The sequence below is a fragment of the Nyctereutes procyonoides genome, unplaced genomic scaffold, assembly GCF_905146905.1.
Source record: "Nyctereutes procyonoides isolate TBG_1078 unplaced genomic scaffold, NYPRO_anot_genome, whole genome shotgun sequence".
NCBI lineage: Eukaryota > Metazoa > Chordata > Mammalia > Carnivora > Canidae > Nyctereutes > Nyctereutes procyonoides.
In genome coordinates, this window is record NW_026575046.1 from 30,532,576 (window position 1) to 30,549,753 (window position 17,178).

The 17,178-nt window shown below is 48.4% G+C and overlaps 1 protein-coding gene across 2 annotated transcripts; it reads right to left on the reverse strand.

Annotated features, from left to right (window-relative positions):
* Positions 1-5,154: 5,154 nt before the first annotated feature.
* Positions 5,155-16,775, reverse strand: ATOX1 (antioxidant 1 copper chaperone). Of its 2 annotated transcripts, none has more exons than XM_055325738.1 (4): positions 16,639-16,775; positions 12,023-12,098; positions 8,222-8,388; positions 5,155-5,293 (listed from the first exon to the last, which is right to left on the reverse strand). In XM_055325738.1, the coding sequence occupies exons 1-3, from the start codon at positions 16,642-16,644 to the stop codon at positions 8,264-8,266; spliced, it is 207 nt and encodes a 68-aa protein (XP_055181713.1). In that variant the 5' UTR covers positions 16,645-16,775; the 3' UTR covers positions 5,155-5,293; positions 8,222-8,263. The 2 variants fall into 2 exon arrangements, with proteins under 2 accessions (XP_055181713.1, XP_055181714.1); XM_055325739.1 differs by lacking the exon at positions 5,155-5,293 and adding an exon at positions 5,704-7,151.
* Positions 16,776-17,178: the final 403 nt, after the last annotated feature.

Below are 17,178 nucleotides of genomic sequence, written 5' to 3' on the forward strand. Positions count from 1 at the left end.
TCATAGAGCTGTCCAGGGCGGAGTAAGCTGCTAGTGATGCTCCCTCCTCTGGGTGGTGGGCAGGCCAAGGCTTGGGGCCACCCATCAGAGGGAGTGGACATGGACGTTGGGTTGGATGACCACCTAGTTCTTCTCCTTCCCTAGGATCCTGCAATGATGATGATAGCCAAGCTGAGCACCCTTTGTGTGTGTGCATTATTCACGTCATTCTAAAAAAAAAAGATATCGTTATTATTGTTCCTATTTTACACATAGGAAAACTGAGATCCTGGGCAGTTAAGCAGCTTGCCCAAGTTCACATAGCTGATGAACAGCCAGGCTGGGACTGAACCCGTTTGTCTGCAGAACATGTGTTCTTATCCAAGATATGAGATAGAGACTGCTTCTAGCTGTCTGAGGATCTACCTTAGAATAGTATTAGGATTAGAATGCTAGGAACCCAGGTTAAGCAGACCAATGGGAGATAGATCTTATTTCCAGAGACTCTGACATTTTATTTCAAGGCAGTCAGGAGATTTGCAGACCTCCCCCATTTTAGGTAGCAGATTAGGAAACTCATCTTGTCCACTTAAACTAAGTAGCCATAGCCCCTAAGGACATGGAAATCTAAAATCAGCTCCGACAGACACTCCCTAGAAATTACAGACTTGAGGTTTTTAAGAGACTGGCACTAATTAGAGGAGAACACAAGAGAGGACCGTGACTCTAACCAACTGCTCACACCCACATGGAGCAATGCTGAGATTTCATTTTTACTTTTTTGTAGTCTGCCATGGTCAAAAGGACGTAGATCAGATGTTTTTCTTTTTCTTTCTTTCTTTTTTTTAAGATTTTATTTGAGAGAAAGAGAGCACTAGAGAGGGAGAAAGAACAAGTGGGGGTCAGAGGGAGAGAGAGAAGCAGACTCACCGCTGAGCAGGGAGCCCAAGGTGGGGCTTGATCCCAGGACCTGGGATTCATGACCTGAGCCAAAGGCAGACAGACACCCAACCAACTGAGCCACCCAGGCGTCCCATAGATTGGATGTTTATCAAATTTCAGTTTCAAGCTTTAATTGTATAATGGTGAAAATTTTTGTTCAAACAAAAAGCTTCATTTGTGAAATGCTGTCACCAGGCATTTGGCATGTAATGTTCTTCCTTAAGGCTCAGAATAGCCACATGGGGTAGATACTACCATGATCCCCATTTTATAGATGAGGAAACTGAGTTGCACCAAAGAATCAGTATCTTTCCCAAGGCTCCACAGTTACTAGGTGGTGAAGGAAGAATTTGAATCAAGAGCTGCCAAGTCCAGAGGATGTGGGCCTGGGCTGTAGAAGGAAGCCAAGCTGATAAAACTATCAGTTGAGCTGCCTTAGTTCGGGTCTGGGTATGCTGGGTTGGAAGAGTCCAGCCCACTGAGATTCTCTCTTACGCACTGCAGGGCCCTCGGGAAACCATGCCAGCACCAGAGAGCAGTTTCAAAAACTGGAAACAACTCAAATGTCCATCAACAGGTGAATGAATAACCATTCAGGGCTTGTGGTAGAGCCATGCAATAGAATACTTACTACTCGGTGTTAAAGAGAAAGGAACTATTGATACCCATATTAACAGATGAATTTCAAACTAATCATGGTGAGTAGGGAAAAAAACAGACAAAAATGAGTATATACTGTATGATTGGATTTATGTAAAAGTCTAGAGCATTGAAACTGATTCTGGCAGAAAGCAGAATGGTAGTTGCTTGGGGGGGGGGGAGGGATTGCCAAGAGACCTGACGAAACTTTCTGAGGTGATCTAATCACTATCTTGATTGCGTATCAGTTCATGAGTGTGTGTTTGTGTCTTTAAAAATCACATATGTAGGGATCCCTGGGTGGCGCAGCGGTTTGGCGCCTGCCTTTGGCCCAGGGCGTGATCCTGGAGACCCGGGATCGAATCCCACCTCGGGCTCCCGGTGCATGGAGCCTGCTTCTCCCTCTGCCTATGTCTCTGCCTCTCTCTCTCTCTCTCTGTGACTATCATAAATAAATAAAAAAAATTAAAAAATGAATAAATGAAAAATCACATATGTGGGACTCCTGGGTGGCTCAGTGGTTGGGCTTCTGTCTTTGGCCCAGGGCGTGATCCTGGAGTCCTGGGATCGAGTCCCGCGTCGGGCTCCCTGCATGGAGCCTGCTTCTCCCTCTGCCTGTGTCTCTGCCTCTCTCTCTCTCTCTGTGTCTCTTATATAAATAAATAAAATCTTAAAAAAAAATCACACATTTAAAATGTGTGAAATTAATTGAATGGAATTATACCTCAGTAAATCTGTTTTTTAAAAAACAGTAAAAAAAAATTAAAAAAGTCAAAAATAAAAATCTTGTATTTAACAGGAGGCTGAGCCAGGAGGTGATTGGCTTAAGCTCACTCAGCTTGTGGAGGGGCTCACTCTGGGGCCCACACCACCGTGGGGGGGACACAGTCTCACTCAAGTCCAGCCCCCAGGCTCTACCTCCAGCATCTTGAGGGGCAGAGGGCTTCTCTGTAGCTGTGGGCTCTGTCAGCACTGGACAAACCAAGGCTCTGGCCACAGATGGGTTGTTTGACAGAGGCAAAGCTGCTAGGAGCTTTACCCCATTAGTCCCAGAAATAATGACAATGACAATTATTGGGAACACCCCAGAGGTCACTCTAGGTTGCTGTACTCACAACCAAGGACCTATGACAAAAATATAAGCCTGCTGAAAGGATTAGACCAGGCAATCTCCTCTTCTGAAAGATTAACCCAACAAACATCTACTGTGCACCCAACACACACCAGGGCCTGTCCTCATCCACTGTCTTGTGAGGACCAGATAGGATGGAATGACATTAATGTAAGAGCATGACACCCAGTAAACACCCCCCAAATGGTGCCTATTACACAGCCATCAAATATTCCCTCAGTGCCTGTTCTCTGCTTGGCCTGGTCTGTGAGGATAGGGAAGACACGTGGACCAAAAGCTTTGTCTTAACACTGAAGCTGGTGGGACAGATGCTGTGAGGGCCAGGAGAAGAAATAAATTACTTCCAGTTGTGAGAGGATTCATGGAAGCTGTGGTATGTAAGACAGGGAAAGAAATTTGTACACGGAGACAGGGTGATGGTGGACAGGCAGGCAGAGAAGAACATTTCATTTACCGGGAGCAGCATGGACTGATCTGGCTGCATGAGGGCTGGGTCAGGCTGGGTCAGGCTGGGTCAGGCTGGGTCAGGCACAGGAAGCCCTGAGAAGTATGTTGACACATGCCCCCCCCCACTCCTACCCCCACAGAAACTCCCACTCCACTATGTAAACTCACTTGCTCCATGGACAGCCAGCTGGGCTGCTGGCAGGCCCCTCTGGAGCCTCCAAGAACAGAACCAAGGGACTCAACAAGAAACTCAGGTGGGGGAGGGGGGTGGGAAAGAACTCCAAGGGCCACTTGTCCCAAGCAGCACTGGTGCCTCAATCCTGGGACGTTCTGGATGGGCCAGCCAGCCTGAATCAGGTCTCCTGGGAGGCTCTGAGAATGGAAAAACCCTCAGGTTCATCCCCCCAGAACGCACAGGACGGGTCTTTTTTTTTTTTTTTTTTTTGTATATAAACACAATTGATTTTTTATTGAAGTATAGTCATGGGACGGGTCTTAAACTTGTCCTGATGGTTAAACCCAGAGGACACTGCCATCTGGTGGCCAAGGAAGCCAGATACCATGAAGGTTGGGAGCGTCCCTGTGCTGAGGGCCACAATGGCAGAAATGGTTGAGACTTGTTTAATAATTTCATAAGGGGGCCAAAATTATGCTAGCACACAACTTAGAGTTGAAACAACGTCTTACTTCTGGATACCAAGCTCCCTGAGGTGCAGGCATCATCTGGGTACAGAGGAGGAAACTGCCTCCGGGGAGATTAGGTTGCTTATCCAGGTCACAGCTGCAGAGCTGGGTCACATCCAAGCCCAGCTGCGCTGGTTCTCCCCATCAATACCCAAGAAACAGTTAAAGGGACTCTCAACGTGTGGTACCAAAACCCTTTTAGAAGGCAAAGAGGGAAAAGCTATTTCTGTAAGGAGCCTTTTTCTTTCACTAACAATCATACGGTGAAATTTTCCAGAATCTAAGTGACATGCAATGGCTTCATCTAGACCCAATGGCTAATGGGATGCATACACGTATATTCTTGTTTCAAAAATTTGTTTTAACTTCTAATAAGGCACAACCTACATAACCAAAAGCTCTTTTGAGATACACAGTAAGAATTTTGAAGAGTATAAAAGGGTCCTAAGACAATAAGTTTGAGAATGGCTGGCTTAAAGAAATATATTTCTTTTAATAAAGCTACACACAGTAAAACATTCCCTTTGTTTTGACATATTTGAAAGAACTCTGCAAAACACTAATTTTTAGGCTGACTGGAATTATGTGATTTCTATAGACGGATGGTTAGTGAAATACACACAAATGAGTGAATAAAGAATGGTTTACGGTTGGGATGCCTGGGTGGCTCAGTGGCTGGGCGCCTACCTTTGGCCCAGGGCGTGATCCTGGAGTCCTGGGATAGAGTCCCACATCAGGGTCCCCACAGGGAGCCTGCTTCTCCCTCTGCCTATGTCTCTGCCTCTCTCTCTGTGTCTCTCATGAATCAATCAATAAAATCTTAAAAAAAAAATGTTTACTAACTGGTAGGCATGACTTGAGGTGATTTACACGTGTCACCTCATTTATCCACACACCCCACCATTTGCTGTAGATGCTATTGTTACATTTTATGTCTGTGGACACCAAGAAATTATGTGGCCCAGCTGGGAGATACTGGAGCTTGGACTCTATCCCAAGCAGTCTCCCTTTTACCCACTATTCCAACTGTTATAAGATTTAACATCCCTTAGATGTGATGCACTTGATGACAGACAAGTCTTTCAAGATACTGAAAACAAAGGAGACGGGGGTGTCACCCATGTGGCCCAACATCTTCACTTTGTAGATAGGAAAAGGGAAGCATCGAGAGGGCAAGTGACTTGCTGGAGATCACAGCCCAAAGAATCAGGATCTGTCAGGCCAGTTGCTTCCAGCTGGGAGCCCTTAGAACTCCAACCCGAGTAAGCACTGTAATTACTCTTTTATTGCACGTGAGCAAGTAACATCCAGACATTGCAAGAGACGACACCTCCAGCAAAAGTGGCTCAACTTTATTACAGGGAAGCTAGGGAGGAGCGGGGCAAGTGAGGGTCTCTGTCAGGAACTGCTATCGCTGAGCAGGACTGCCAGGCCCCAGGTCTCTCTGGAAGGCAGGAGAGGATCAGCATCCTGGAAGAGATGAGAAGTTAGGTGGAACAAAAGCACCATCTGCTGTGCACAGGAAGGCATTGCAAAAGCAGCAGGGGTTCACTAAGGGGCAGCTGTGGGAGGCGAAGTGGGAAACCCAGGTGCTAGAGTGGAACTAGCGCCCCGTGTTCAGCCCCACACACTACGCCCACCAAGTCTGTCATAGTGGCTGGCACCCACTAATCTCACGCAAGCCAAACTCTGCCAATGCCTTTTTCTGGGGAACTTCCGGGGCTGCTGGGATGATACTCCTTGTCCTGTTTCAATGCATACAGGGGAGGCAATGAACAAAATCACAAGCAAACAAATCTGCCAATGAACAGACAGTCCAGGTGACTTTATTACCCAGAAATGCTCTATCTCTGATTCCCAAACCTGGCATCACATCGGTCATTGGGGAAGTGTCTTTTTTTTTTTTTAATTTTATTTATTTACTCATGAGAGACACACAGAGAGAATGAGGGGGGGGGGGCAGAGACACAGGCAGAGGGAGAAGCAGGCTCCATGCAGGGAGCCTGACGTGGGACTCGATCCCGGGTCTCCAGGATCACACCCTGAGCTGAGCCACCAGGGCTGCTCCCTGGGGAAGTGTCTTAAAACAGATTGAGATAGATGCAGCAGGGATGGGCAGGGAGCTGTTTGGCAGGTGATTCTCACCCAGTGCTGTGCATCTGAATCTGCAGGAGCCTTTCCATACTACTCATGCTTGCAGACATGTGCCCAGAAAAAATTAGCTGGTATGTAGAAATTGCTTCAAAATAATAGGGGGAGGCGGTGGCATGCATAGATGAAACAGTGATGGCAATGGCTGATCATTGGATCTGGGTGATGGGTACATGGGGATTCATTTTACTACTTGTATGACTAAAATTTCCAAAATAAAAAAGCAAAGGTAAATAAATCAATTAAAAACTCTTGAGAATTATTCAGCCATAGAAAGGAATAAAGTGCTGATCCAGCTACAGCTTGGATGAATCCTGAAGACATTATGCTAAGTGAAATACTACGGTTCCTTTTATTTTATTTTTTTAAACTTATTTATTTATTTATGATAGTCACACAGAGAGAGAGAGAGAGAGGCAGAGACATAGGCAGAGGGAGAAGCAGGCTCCATGCAGGGACCCCGACGTGGGATTCGATCCCGGGTCTCCAGGATCATGCCCTGGGCCAAAGGCAGGCCCCAAGCCGCTGCGCCACCCAGGGATCCCCTACGGTTCCTTTTAAATGAAACAACCAGAAGAGGCAAATCAGAGACAGAATGCAGATTAGTGGCCCCCAGGGGCTGGGAGGGGGGGGCAGTGGAGTGTCCGCTAAACGGGTTTTGGCCGTTTTTTGGGGGGGGGGGGATAAAGCTTTGAAACCAGAGTTGCACAACACCGTGAATGCAGTGAACCCGCTAAATCGTACACTTTAATGGTATGTTATGTGAATTTCACCTCAATAAATTCAAAGACTACTATGAGAAGAAGACACATCCAGTTATACATGGGTTTACAACTGGCAGGCAGTACTCTTTTAGCTGAATAAGATGCACATGCTCAGGCCAGGAGTCTCCAATGCAAGGGGTCTACGTTGGGGCTCCCCCAGGTGTTTTGCCCACTCAGAAAGTTCTGTCTCTTCCCTCCCTCCATCCTTTCTTGTGGAGCGCTTATATCAACCACAATCTCACAATCTTACATGGAGACCCAGTATGAAACAGAGCTACTACCTGGGATGGCTGGAGGGGCCCAGAGGGCCACGCATCAGTCTCCTCCAAAACTCCTCAGGGTGCAGGGACCATATGATGATCACTGATCCTCGCATGGTGGAAACATTATCCTCCCTTTGAGCATAATCCTTCCTATTCAGAGGGATTTCACAGGAATCCCCATAAGGAAGGAAAATAGGATAGAGGTTGTGGCCCCATCTTACAGATGAAAGGCTTGAGTCTCCAGGATGTAAGGAGAAGTATCCAAAGTCATAGCGTGACATGAGGACAGAGCTGGAATCAGAATGCCAGAATTCTCATTATTCATCCCAAGCTCACTCCTGATCATGGGCTGTGTCCATGGACGGACAGGGGATCAGGAAAACAGAGGCCTCTGACCCCTCATGATTTGCATGTGACATCACCACATACACAGGACACCAGCACAGCCCAGCAGTCAGTTGGGAGAGGAGGGTCTCATGGGCCTATTCCCAGGGATGAGGCCACTGGCCACTACAGATTCCAATTTGGGACGCCCTCATCCTGTCTCTGCCACCCTCCTGGGTGGGGCTTCAGTCAAGGCACTTCCCCTTGCCAGGCCTCATGTTTCTCAATGGCATTGAGAGGGCTGATCCACATCAGGGATGTGGCAATCACTGTCATTCAAGCACCAAAGGCACTGCAAGGGCAGTAACAGCTAGGAAAGGCTGTGCCATGAAGGATTCTGAAGCTGGGGTTGTGCAGAGAGGGAAGGAGTGCTGGAGCGATACATAAGGTCTATCCTGGTTCTGCAACCAACTGATTTTGGCCACCTATAAGCCTCTCTGGATTCTGTACAATTAAAGGGGACATCCTGCTTGTATGTGAGGATTTATTCTGCACCAGTCGGGGGCAGAGGGCATGCTCAGGAAGCTGACAGCAGTTCCAAGCAAGGAGAGAGGCCAAGCTGAATTAGCTGAACCTGGTCAGCACACAGGAGCATGAGGCCCAGGAGGACATAGGTGTCCTTGCAGATGGGACAATTTATCAAAGCACTGCTCAGGCTCGTACGCCCTATACTTAAACCCTGTTGGTCATGAGATGCGTTCCCCAAGTCATAAAAGGGACCCTGGGAGACATAACACAGTGCTCCGCATATTCTCAGGGGGCTGTGAGGATTCCCTGAACTCATGATTTGCATTAGCTAATGAAATATTCCATCCAAGGGCTGGGGCCTCACCCACCTGCTCCCTTTGGTCATCATGGGCTCAGGGTCCAGGCCCTCACTACTTGGGGCCGAGGTAGGAAACGGCCTTTCCTGTTTTCTCCAGGGTCTCCAGCAGAATGTCCACGCTGTGCTCAGAGTTGATGCAGACCTTCTTGTTGGGCAGGTCAATGTCAAACTCAACTCCTGCAGGAAAAGGAAGTAGGGTGTGTGGGGAGGAAGCAGAGACCCTCCCAGTTGGGGCAAGAAAGAATGCTGGCTCCAGAATTCTTATTCACAACCACCTTCCCCTTTCCTCCATGCCAGAGATCAGCACATTCTTCCTATAAAGGGCCAAAGTCATGTTTTAGGCATTCTGGGGCCAAATGCACTCAGCTACATATTCTTGTCTCTGTGTGTATTGCTTTTACACCCCTTTAAAAATGTTAAAAACCATTCTCAGCGGTACAAAAAAAGAATGTGGGCTAGATTTGGCCTGTAGACTATAGTTTGCCAACCCCTGCCTGAGACTGGGGCTTCTTTTAAGTTTTCTCTTCTTTTTAACTTCAAAAGTAATAATACACACCATTGGGAAAAAAAAAAAAAAGCAAACATTTCTGAATAAAACTGGAAAGTGGAAGGCCCCCTACTCTCTCCTATCTCCAGAAGTCACTATGAACAGCACAGCATCTACCCAGTCTTTCTCTCAGACAGACAAGTGAAAAGTAATTGTAGTGGGATAATAGTGCAAAATTCGAAGCAGCAACCTCAGTGTCCCTCAGCAGGGGATCGAGTAGATGTATGGGCGTCCACACTGCGGATTATCACACAATGCTACAGTAAACATACTTGAACACATCCTATAAAACTTGTGAAAATATTTCTATACCATGAATTTACAGAATGGAAATTGTGAGCAACCAATGGGCACATTTTAAATGTTGATATTATAAAACCACCCTAAAGTGCTATATGTCAATTTCGAGCTTCTCCCTCCCCACAGACCAGTACATGGGAATAGCTAGAGACGCCATCTTGTGGAGACGATGGGATCCAGAGGGAGAGGCCGCGATAGGTTCTAGGCCTGGCTTCATCACTGACTTGCTGGATGACCACAAACGGGTCCTGCCCAAAATGGGCCTCAGTTTCCCCATCTGTACATGAAGGAATTGGGGGTGGTCAGCACCTGTGATGTTCACACAGGCCATTAGCTGTGATTCCTCAGGCTCAGCACTGCTCATCTAAGGCCCCAACTCAGAAAGCCCTTCTGACCCACCTCAAAAGGCTACCCAAGTAGGGACAGTGGTAAAAGATGGGGCCATCTATCCAAGGTCAAAGGGAGATTCCCCAAACATCAAAGAGCTTTAAAAAGCCCACAGTACAGAATGTCTGAATTTGTACCTAACAGACACTTAGGGAGAAAAAAAAAACATAACGTGTCCTTACACACTAGATTTTTGTCTTTTGATTCAGAAGTTTCTCCCTCCTTGGCACTTGACGGGATGAGCACCGGGTGTTATACTATATGTTGGCAAATTAAACTCCAATAAAAAAAATACAAAAAAAAAAAAAAAAGGAAAAGAAAAAGAAGTGTCTCCCTCCTCTTTGGAATAAATATTTTGGCGGCATCATAAACCTGGAAGAAACTCTAGGATCATCTAACCCAGTGGGTTTTAAACTGTGTTGCTTACAGCCCAGACTCCTGGTCGGGAGTTCTCAAGTCATCAAGAGTGAAAGCAGGCCCACCTGCACTCCTCACTTCATCCAGAATGTGACACTTCATATTGGAGGGGCCCCTGAGCAGTTTTCCTCTTACGGTATCCACGGCAGAAGCTAACATAGGCTGACACGCCCATACCACAGCTGGGGAAATAGGCCCCAGGGAGAAGAGGCTGCAGTCACATGGCAAGTCAGCAGCCAGGTTTTCCCCGCTGCTTCAGACTTTCAAATTAAGATTATGGTTTCCATGACTAGAAACCAGCCATTGACTCACTTTGGGCAAGTCACTTCCCCTCCTGGGCTCTGGTGTCAACACTCCCATTCCACAGATGGAAAGGCCAGCTCAGAGATTGAAGTGCTAATGAGATCAAGTCCATGTGGAAGGCCTTTGAAATCTGGGTATTATCTAGGGTTGTTTTTCTTCTTTAAAGATTTTATTTTGGGGGCAGCCCCGGTGGCGCAGTGGTTTAGCGCCACCTGCAGCCCAGGGTGTGATCCTGGGGACCAGGATCGAGTTCCGCATTGGGCTTCCGGCGGCGTGGAGCCTGCTTCTCCCTCTGCCTGTGTCTCTGCCTCTCTCTTCGCTCTCTCTGAATGAATAAATAAATAAATCTTAAAAAAAATAAGGATTTTATTTCTTTAAAAAAAAAAAGAAAGAAAGAAAAAAAAGGGGGGTAGGCCGGGTGGCTCAGCGGTTTAATGCCGCTTTCAGCCCAGGGCCTGATCCTGAAGGCCTGGAATCGAGTCCCACGTCAGGCTCCCTGCATGGAGCCTGCTTCTCCCTCTGCCTGTGTCTCTGCCTCTCTCTCTCTGTGTCTCTCATGAATAAGTAAATAAAATCTTTTAAAAAATAACTAGAATTATGTTTAATGAAACATTCTGTGACTCTCATGAATAAATAAATCTTTATTTTATTTATTTTTTTAAGGTTTTATTTATTCATCAGAGAGAGAGAGGCAGAGACACAGGCAGAGGAAGAAGCAGGCTCCCTGTGGGGAACCCGATGTGGGACTTGATCCCAGCACCCTGGGATCATAACCTGAGCCAAAGGCAAACACTCAACCACTGAGCCACCCAGGTGCCCCCTATCTAGGTTTTTTTTTTTTTTTTAAGATTTTATTTATTTATTCATGAGAGACACATAGAAAGAGAGAGGGAGAGACACAGGGAGAGGGAAAAGCAAGCTCCACACTGGGAGCCCGATGTGGGACTCAATCCTGGGATTCCAGGATCACGCCCTGGGCCAAAGGCAGGCGCTAAACTGCTGAGCCACCCAGGGATCCCCGCTATCTAGGGTTTTAAAAGTGAAAATCTTAGCACTATCAGAACACTGGTCATATCTCAGTCATTACCTCTCGGAAACCCAGGGCCAGACCTCAGTCTCCCCAGTTGAGAACCAAGGGGGCTGGATGAGAATAATGATTTTCTAAATATGTCCAGAAGAGGTGCTTTAAGAGTTTTGCACATGACTCGAGTCAAACTTCATTTTTTTAAATATTACAATTTTCTAAATGTTAATAGAAAATGACACTCAAATGTAGCATATGCAAAATTATCACACTGAAGACCACCAACACATTAACTAGTGCTGCCAGGACTCTGAGCTAGACTGTGTGGCAAATCCCAGCTCTGCCACTTACTGTGTGATCTCAGCTAAGTTGCTTAACCTCTCTGAACTTCAGTTCCTCTTGCTGAGGATGGAGATAGTCCAAGAAGCAACCTAAATGGCTGTGGTGAGGAACAGATGATGTGGTTCACAGAAACCACACCAGGCAGAGTAAAGGGCACATGCTAAGTACTCAATACATTTTTTTTTTAAGATTTTATTTATTTATTCATAAGAGACACAGAGAAGAGAGGCAGAGACACAGAGAGAGAAGCAGGCTCCTCATAGGGAGCCTGATGTGGGACTTGATCCCGGACGCTGGGATCACACCCTGAGCAGAAGGCAGACACTCAACCACCAAGCCACCCAGGAATCCCCTACTCAATACATTTTAGTTTTACTGTTATTAGCAGCTTTAACTCAAGCTTCTCCTGATCCATGTCTGCAAGCATTTGAACATGATTTAAGTGCGTCAGCCTCCCCAACCTCACCCCTAGCCGAGGGCCACTCACTCACCTCCCAGCTTGTTGAGCACCCGACTGACCGCGTTAGAGCATCCTTCACAGGTCATGTCCACAGAGAACTCGTGCTTCTAAAATAAACAAAGGGGACCATAAGCAAGTCCTTCAGCATGACACACACACTCCACCAGCATGCAGGCCCACCTAGAGGCCAAGACAGAAAGCAGAGACAGGCCAAGATCTGGCTGTCATCAGACTCACCAGTAGCTTGTTTCTGAGCCCCACTCTCTTAAACTGGAAAGTGGAGTTAAGTAAGGGTTTCTCCATCTCACAGGTTGTTTTGAATGAGATAATCCCAGGACACCTGGGTGGCTCAGTAGTTGAGCATCTGTCTTCAGCTCAGGGCATGATCCTGGAGTCCCAGGATCAAGCCCCATAATGGGCTCCCCGTGGGGAGCCTGCTTTTTTCTCCCGTTGCCTGTGTCTTTGCCTCTCTGTCTTTCATGAATAAATAAAATATTTAAAAATAAATAAATAAATAATAAAAATAAAATGTTGGTGTCTAGTCTGACCTTCAAAATCTTGATTCTTGAGCTACAGGGTTTGTCTCAAGACCACTGATAACTGTGATTTGAGTAGGCCCATGGACTCTGAGCAATGCTGATCTGGTGGTCTTATTTATGCATCAGAAGATCATCTTATGCATTAGAATCATCCAGGAACTTGCAAAAACTACAAGTTCTGATCCACAAGTCTGGGCTGGAGTGTCTATTATGGCTAATAAGCTTCTCTGGCATTCTGATACACAGAGATCACTGTTCTCATCCACGTGCTGTCAGAGGCAGCACCCGAGTCCTGGGACGAGAAGGGATGTGCCAGGTCTCCCAGCGGGGTGGAGGCTGGGCCAGTAAGGGAACCCAGACTCCTGGACTCCTCGTACAGGCTCAACATCCTATAGTGTATAAGGGCCTTAAGGCAAGCTTTGTTGAATTCACTGCTGCGACCCGATACTTGAACAGCGCCTGGCACAGAGTGGGTGCTTACTACATTTTGTTGAGTGAACAGATGATTGACACAACTGGTTGAGGAACTCTTTGCTTTCAGACAAAGATTTCTATACCAATACATCTTCTATTTTAAAATCTCTGGAAATAAGGCCGGCCTCAGTTCCCAACTCTGGCAAGCTGTATGACTATGAGTAAGTTATTCAGCTCCTCTTTGCCTTGGTTTCTACATCTGCAAAACGGGGACGAGAGTCCTTTCTCTAGGTTAGTGAGTGGGATGAACATTGTAAGTATGGGAGCCAGCATGCAAGATGGCCCCAGTGACCTCTACCTCCTGATTTATGCCCTGAGGAAATCCCATTCCACAATGTCTCAGGGTTGCTCTGTGTGTCCAGTAGAATATGGCTTCAATTACATCATGTGACTTCTAAGGCCAGGTCATGAAAGACACTGTGGATTTTTCCTGGAATGGCAGAGTTGAGTAGTTGTAAGGGACCACATGGTTCATGAAGCCTCAAGCACTTAAAGTATTTACCTGACCCTTTAAGAAAAAGTGTGGTGACTCCTGCTCTAGAATAACCAGCAGACAATGCAGATTTGTCAACAGTTTGCACCTGCATATACCCATCCAAAGCTTTTTTTTTTTTTAAGATTTTATTTATTTATTCATGAGACACAGAGAGAGAGAGGCAGGGACATAGCAGAGAAAGAAGCAGGCTCCTTGCAGGGAGCCTGATGTGGGACTCAATCCCAGGGCCCTGGGATCATGTGCCCTGAGCCCGCCCAAGGCAGACACTCAACTGCTGAGCCACCCAGGCGTCCCAACCCACCCAAAGCTTTAAAGGGTTTGTAAGACCAATATAAGGCCTAAATCTATTGTGCCTGAGTGCACCTCTGTGCCAAATGCTCTGTATATGGTATTTTAAATTAGTTCTCACTTGGCTTGGAAAGGGAGCTCGAGACCCTATTTTACTCCAAAGGAAATTGAAGTTCCCAGGGGTTCACTGAGCTGCTCACAGTCATGTAGCGAGTCTGTGCTGAGGATATGAACCCAGGCCTTCCTGGCTCCAGGGACATTTTGCTAGTTGTGGAGCAGCCAACTGCACTGCCAGCTGCCACCCTGCGACCCTGACTCTCAGCAGGAGCTCTGGGAGTGGGACAGCTTGTGAAGAAATGCAAGTTTATGCTGCCCAAGAACCTAAGTCAACAGAATATGTGAAGCTTTCTGCCGCTGCCTACAGAGAGCGGGTCTCCTTTCATCCTCCATAGTACAGAGGTCAGAAACCAGGAGGCGGCGTCTGGGTGGCAAAAGTTACAATTCAGTGCTCTTCCCCTCAGACTTGCACAAGTCAATTTGAGGGTGGTAGAAAATCTACTTTGTGGATAGAGTAACCCATTCTTAACAGAGAATCCCAATCCCCTGTTGCCTCAGCCCCTCAGAGCCTCAGACTGGTCTGTCACCTCTAAGACATGTCCTTTAAAGCCATGAAAAAGTCCAGTAAATGTGCAATTCTTTAATAGAATCTCAGAACTGGAAGGGCAGAAATGCAGTGGGGTGGCTGTCCAGCCCCCTACCAGAGAAGGAATTCTCAAAATATCCCGGATATTTAATCTTTGAACACAATGTCAGTCAAGGGTTTACTAATACTAATATTTGAATGTGGACTACATGCCAGATATTGTTCTAAACACTTTGTGTGCATTACCTTGTTTAATCACCACAAGGTTCCCATGAGATGGGTGTTATTATCCCTTGATACACAAGGGTTTGAGATTCAGAGGTTAGGGCACTCACTCAGGGTGACACAGCTAGCGAGGAGCCAGGCCCTATACTGAAAATGTCTCCAAAGCCTAAACTTTTAACCACTGTGGTCCTTGTTAAAATGGGATTAACACCTGCCTGCCTGTAGTTCTACCCACTTGTCCTTGGTCTACACGAGAGCTAACATTTCTTGGGAACTAGCAACATCAGTGACTATATGCTACATATTTTACTGGCATTCTTCCAGATAATACTAACAATAGTCCTTTGAGATCACAGCTTTTTATCCCCATTTTACAGATGATGAAATCAAGGCACAGAGAGATAAAGCAGCTTGCCCAAGGTCACCCAGCTGGCAAGCAAGGGCACATATTTTTCAAAGAGGCCTCTGAGATTCCAAGTTTTTGTCTGAGAAACCTCTCGGGTGACACACTGACCAGTTTTGACCACAGCCCTTGACTAATACCCTCCTTTCTTCAGTTGCTCATCTTGTGAAAGGTTGCCAAGTACCCTCTTCATTCTGACCATCTGCTCTGGAGGGTCTCTAGCTTGTCAACAGAGTGATCCTCAAGCTGGCCTTTGCTTCACTGCCACCCTCTACAAACACCTGGTGACTATCTCAGTCCCAGGGTGATTAATGTTGTCCTCTTAACATTGCCACAGGCAGATTTGCTCAAGGAGGAGGGCCGATTCTGTTAGGTTCTTTGTCCATACTTGTGTTGTCTGAGGATTTGTCTCAAGGCACCTGGCAAGCCCCAAGGGAAAGGACACCTGAGATGGTTGTGGCTTGGCCCAGGGGGCCACTGGCTTACGTGTCAGCTCCCCAGAGCTAGGCTGCTAAGACACAGGGCATCTGTGGAACACCTCTGGGTATCCCCTTGAATCAGAGCCATAAACTAGGCACTCTGGGGGAAATCGCTCAACACCACATGACCCCAAACCAGGATCTACAGGATATACCTGGCATCACAGCTTACTTTCAATCCGGTATAACTACTTTTGTCTGGCATTTATTTCCCAAGTGGTCAGGCCAGAAGAGACTGGGAGCCTGAAGATAAGGGGCTTAATCCTAGCCCTACTCACTGACTGCCTCAAGGAGACCATGAGTAAGTTACTGGGCATTTTCTTTTCTTATCTGCAAAAGTCCTGAATTTCTTATCTACAAAATGAGGTCCTGAGCAACCATGTATGTGCATTAAGCCTGAGTGAGCGGCAAAGGCGCCTAAGACCTACTCATTCCTCCCCAAACTCTGCCTTTGAGCAACTGGCAACTGTGAGCAGGTCCCTTAACCTCCCATGGGCTCATAGGTTCGGGGTCGGAAAGTGATCGGTAGGAAAGGTTACAAGCACTGTCTCCATTCAGTGTCGCCCAGGGCTGAAGTGAAAATGGGCCACAGTAGGCAAGAGGAAGGAAAGGAAACCACGGATCTCTGAAAATGTGCCCCATCCAGGAGGCAACAGCCACCCCACCCCCTCCCCCACTCCCCCCTTCTGGCCAGCTCGGCAGACAGGGGCAAACAGGGGCAAGCGGGGGGAGGCGCAGGGACTAGCCGTCCCGGTTCCAGTTCGCCACAGGCTCGCTCCCCGGATGAGCTCAGCGACTCGGCCCTTCGCTGGGCCTCAGTTTCCCTCGTCTGTGCTGGGAAGGGCTGGGCTTGCAACCACTGGAGGCCCTGCCGCTCCGATGTCCGGAGGCCTGACTCCTACATCAAACCCCTTTCGGATCTGGGGGGATTTTCTGGAGGGTCGCGGAAGCTGGGAGCAGATGGGGAGGGAGGCGGCGAGAAGAGAGGCAAGAGCTCCGGCTGCGGCCTGGGCCCTTGAAGAGCGACGTGTGGCCGATGCGCGGTGCAGCCGGGGCGCAAGCCGGGGCCGGGTGGGCGCGGGTCGGGAGCGGGCACTCACCGGCATGACTGCGGATGGCGGATGGCGGGTGGCGGGTGGCGGCGGCGGCGGCGGCGGCGGCAGCGACGCTTCGGCCGGCTCGGAGCGCTGGCGCGGCTGTATTTCCGGGGCTGGGCGCGGGGGAGGGCCGACCCTCCCGCCAGGCCCCGCCCCACTCGGCCCGCCGCCGGCTAGGCCCCGCCCCCGTGTGCGGCCAGGCCCCGCCCCCGCCCGCCCGCGGCTAGGCCCCGCCCCCCCGCCCGCGGCTAGGCCCCGCCCCCACGTGCGGCTAGGCCCCGCCCCCTGCCCCCCACCCCCACCCCGGCGGAGAGCCACCTGACTGCCGCTGGCCGCCGCGCCTCCTTTCCCGCGGTAGGGGCCGGGGACTCCCCGCTCGTCCGCCGCGCGCTGGGCCGGCCTCCAAGGCCTACTGGCCATTTTTAGACCACCTGCATCGTGTCAGGCGCGTATTCGAGGCTGGGAATGCCAGCCCCACCCCCACCCCCACCCCCCGCAGTGAAGACGACAGACTCCGCCCCTCCCTAAAGGGACAATCCCATT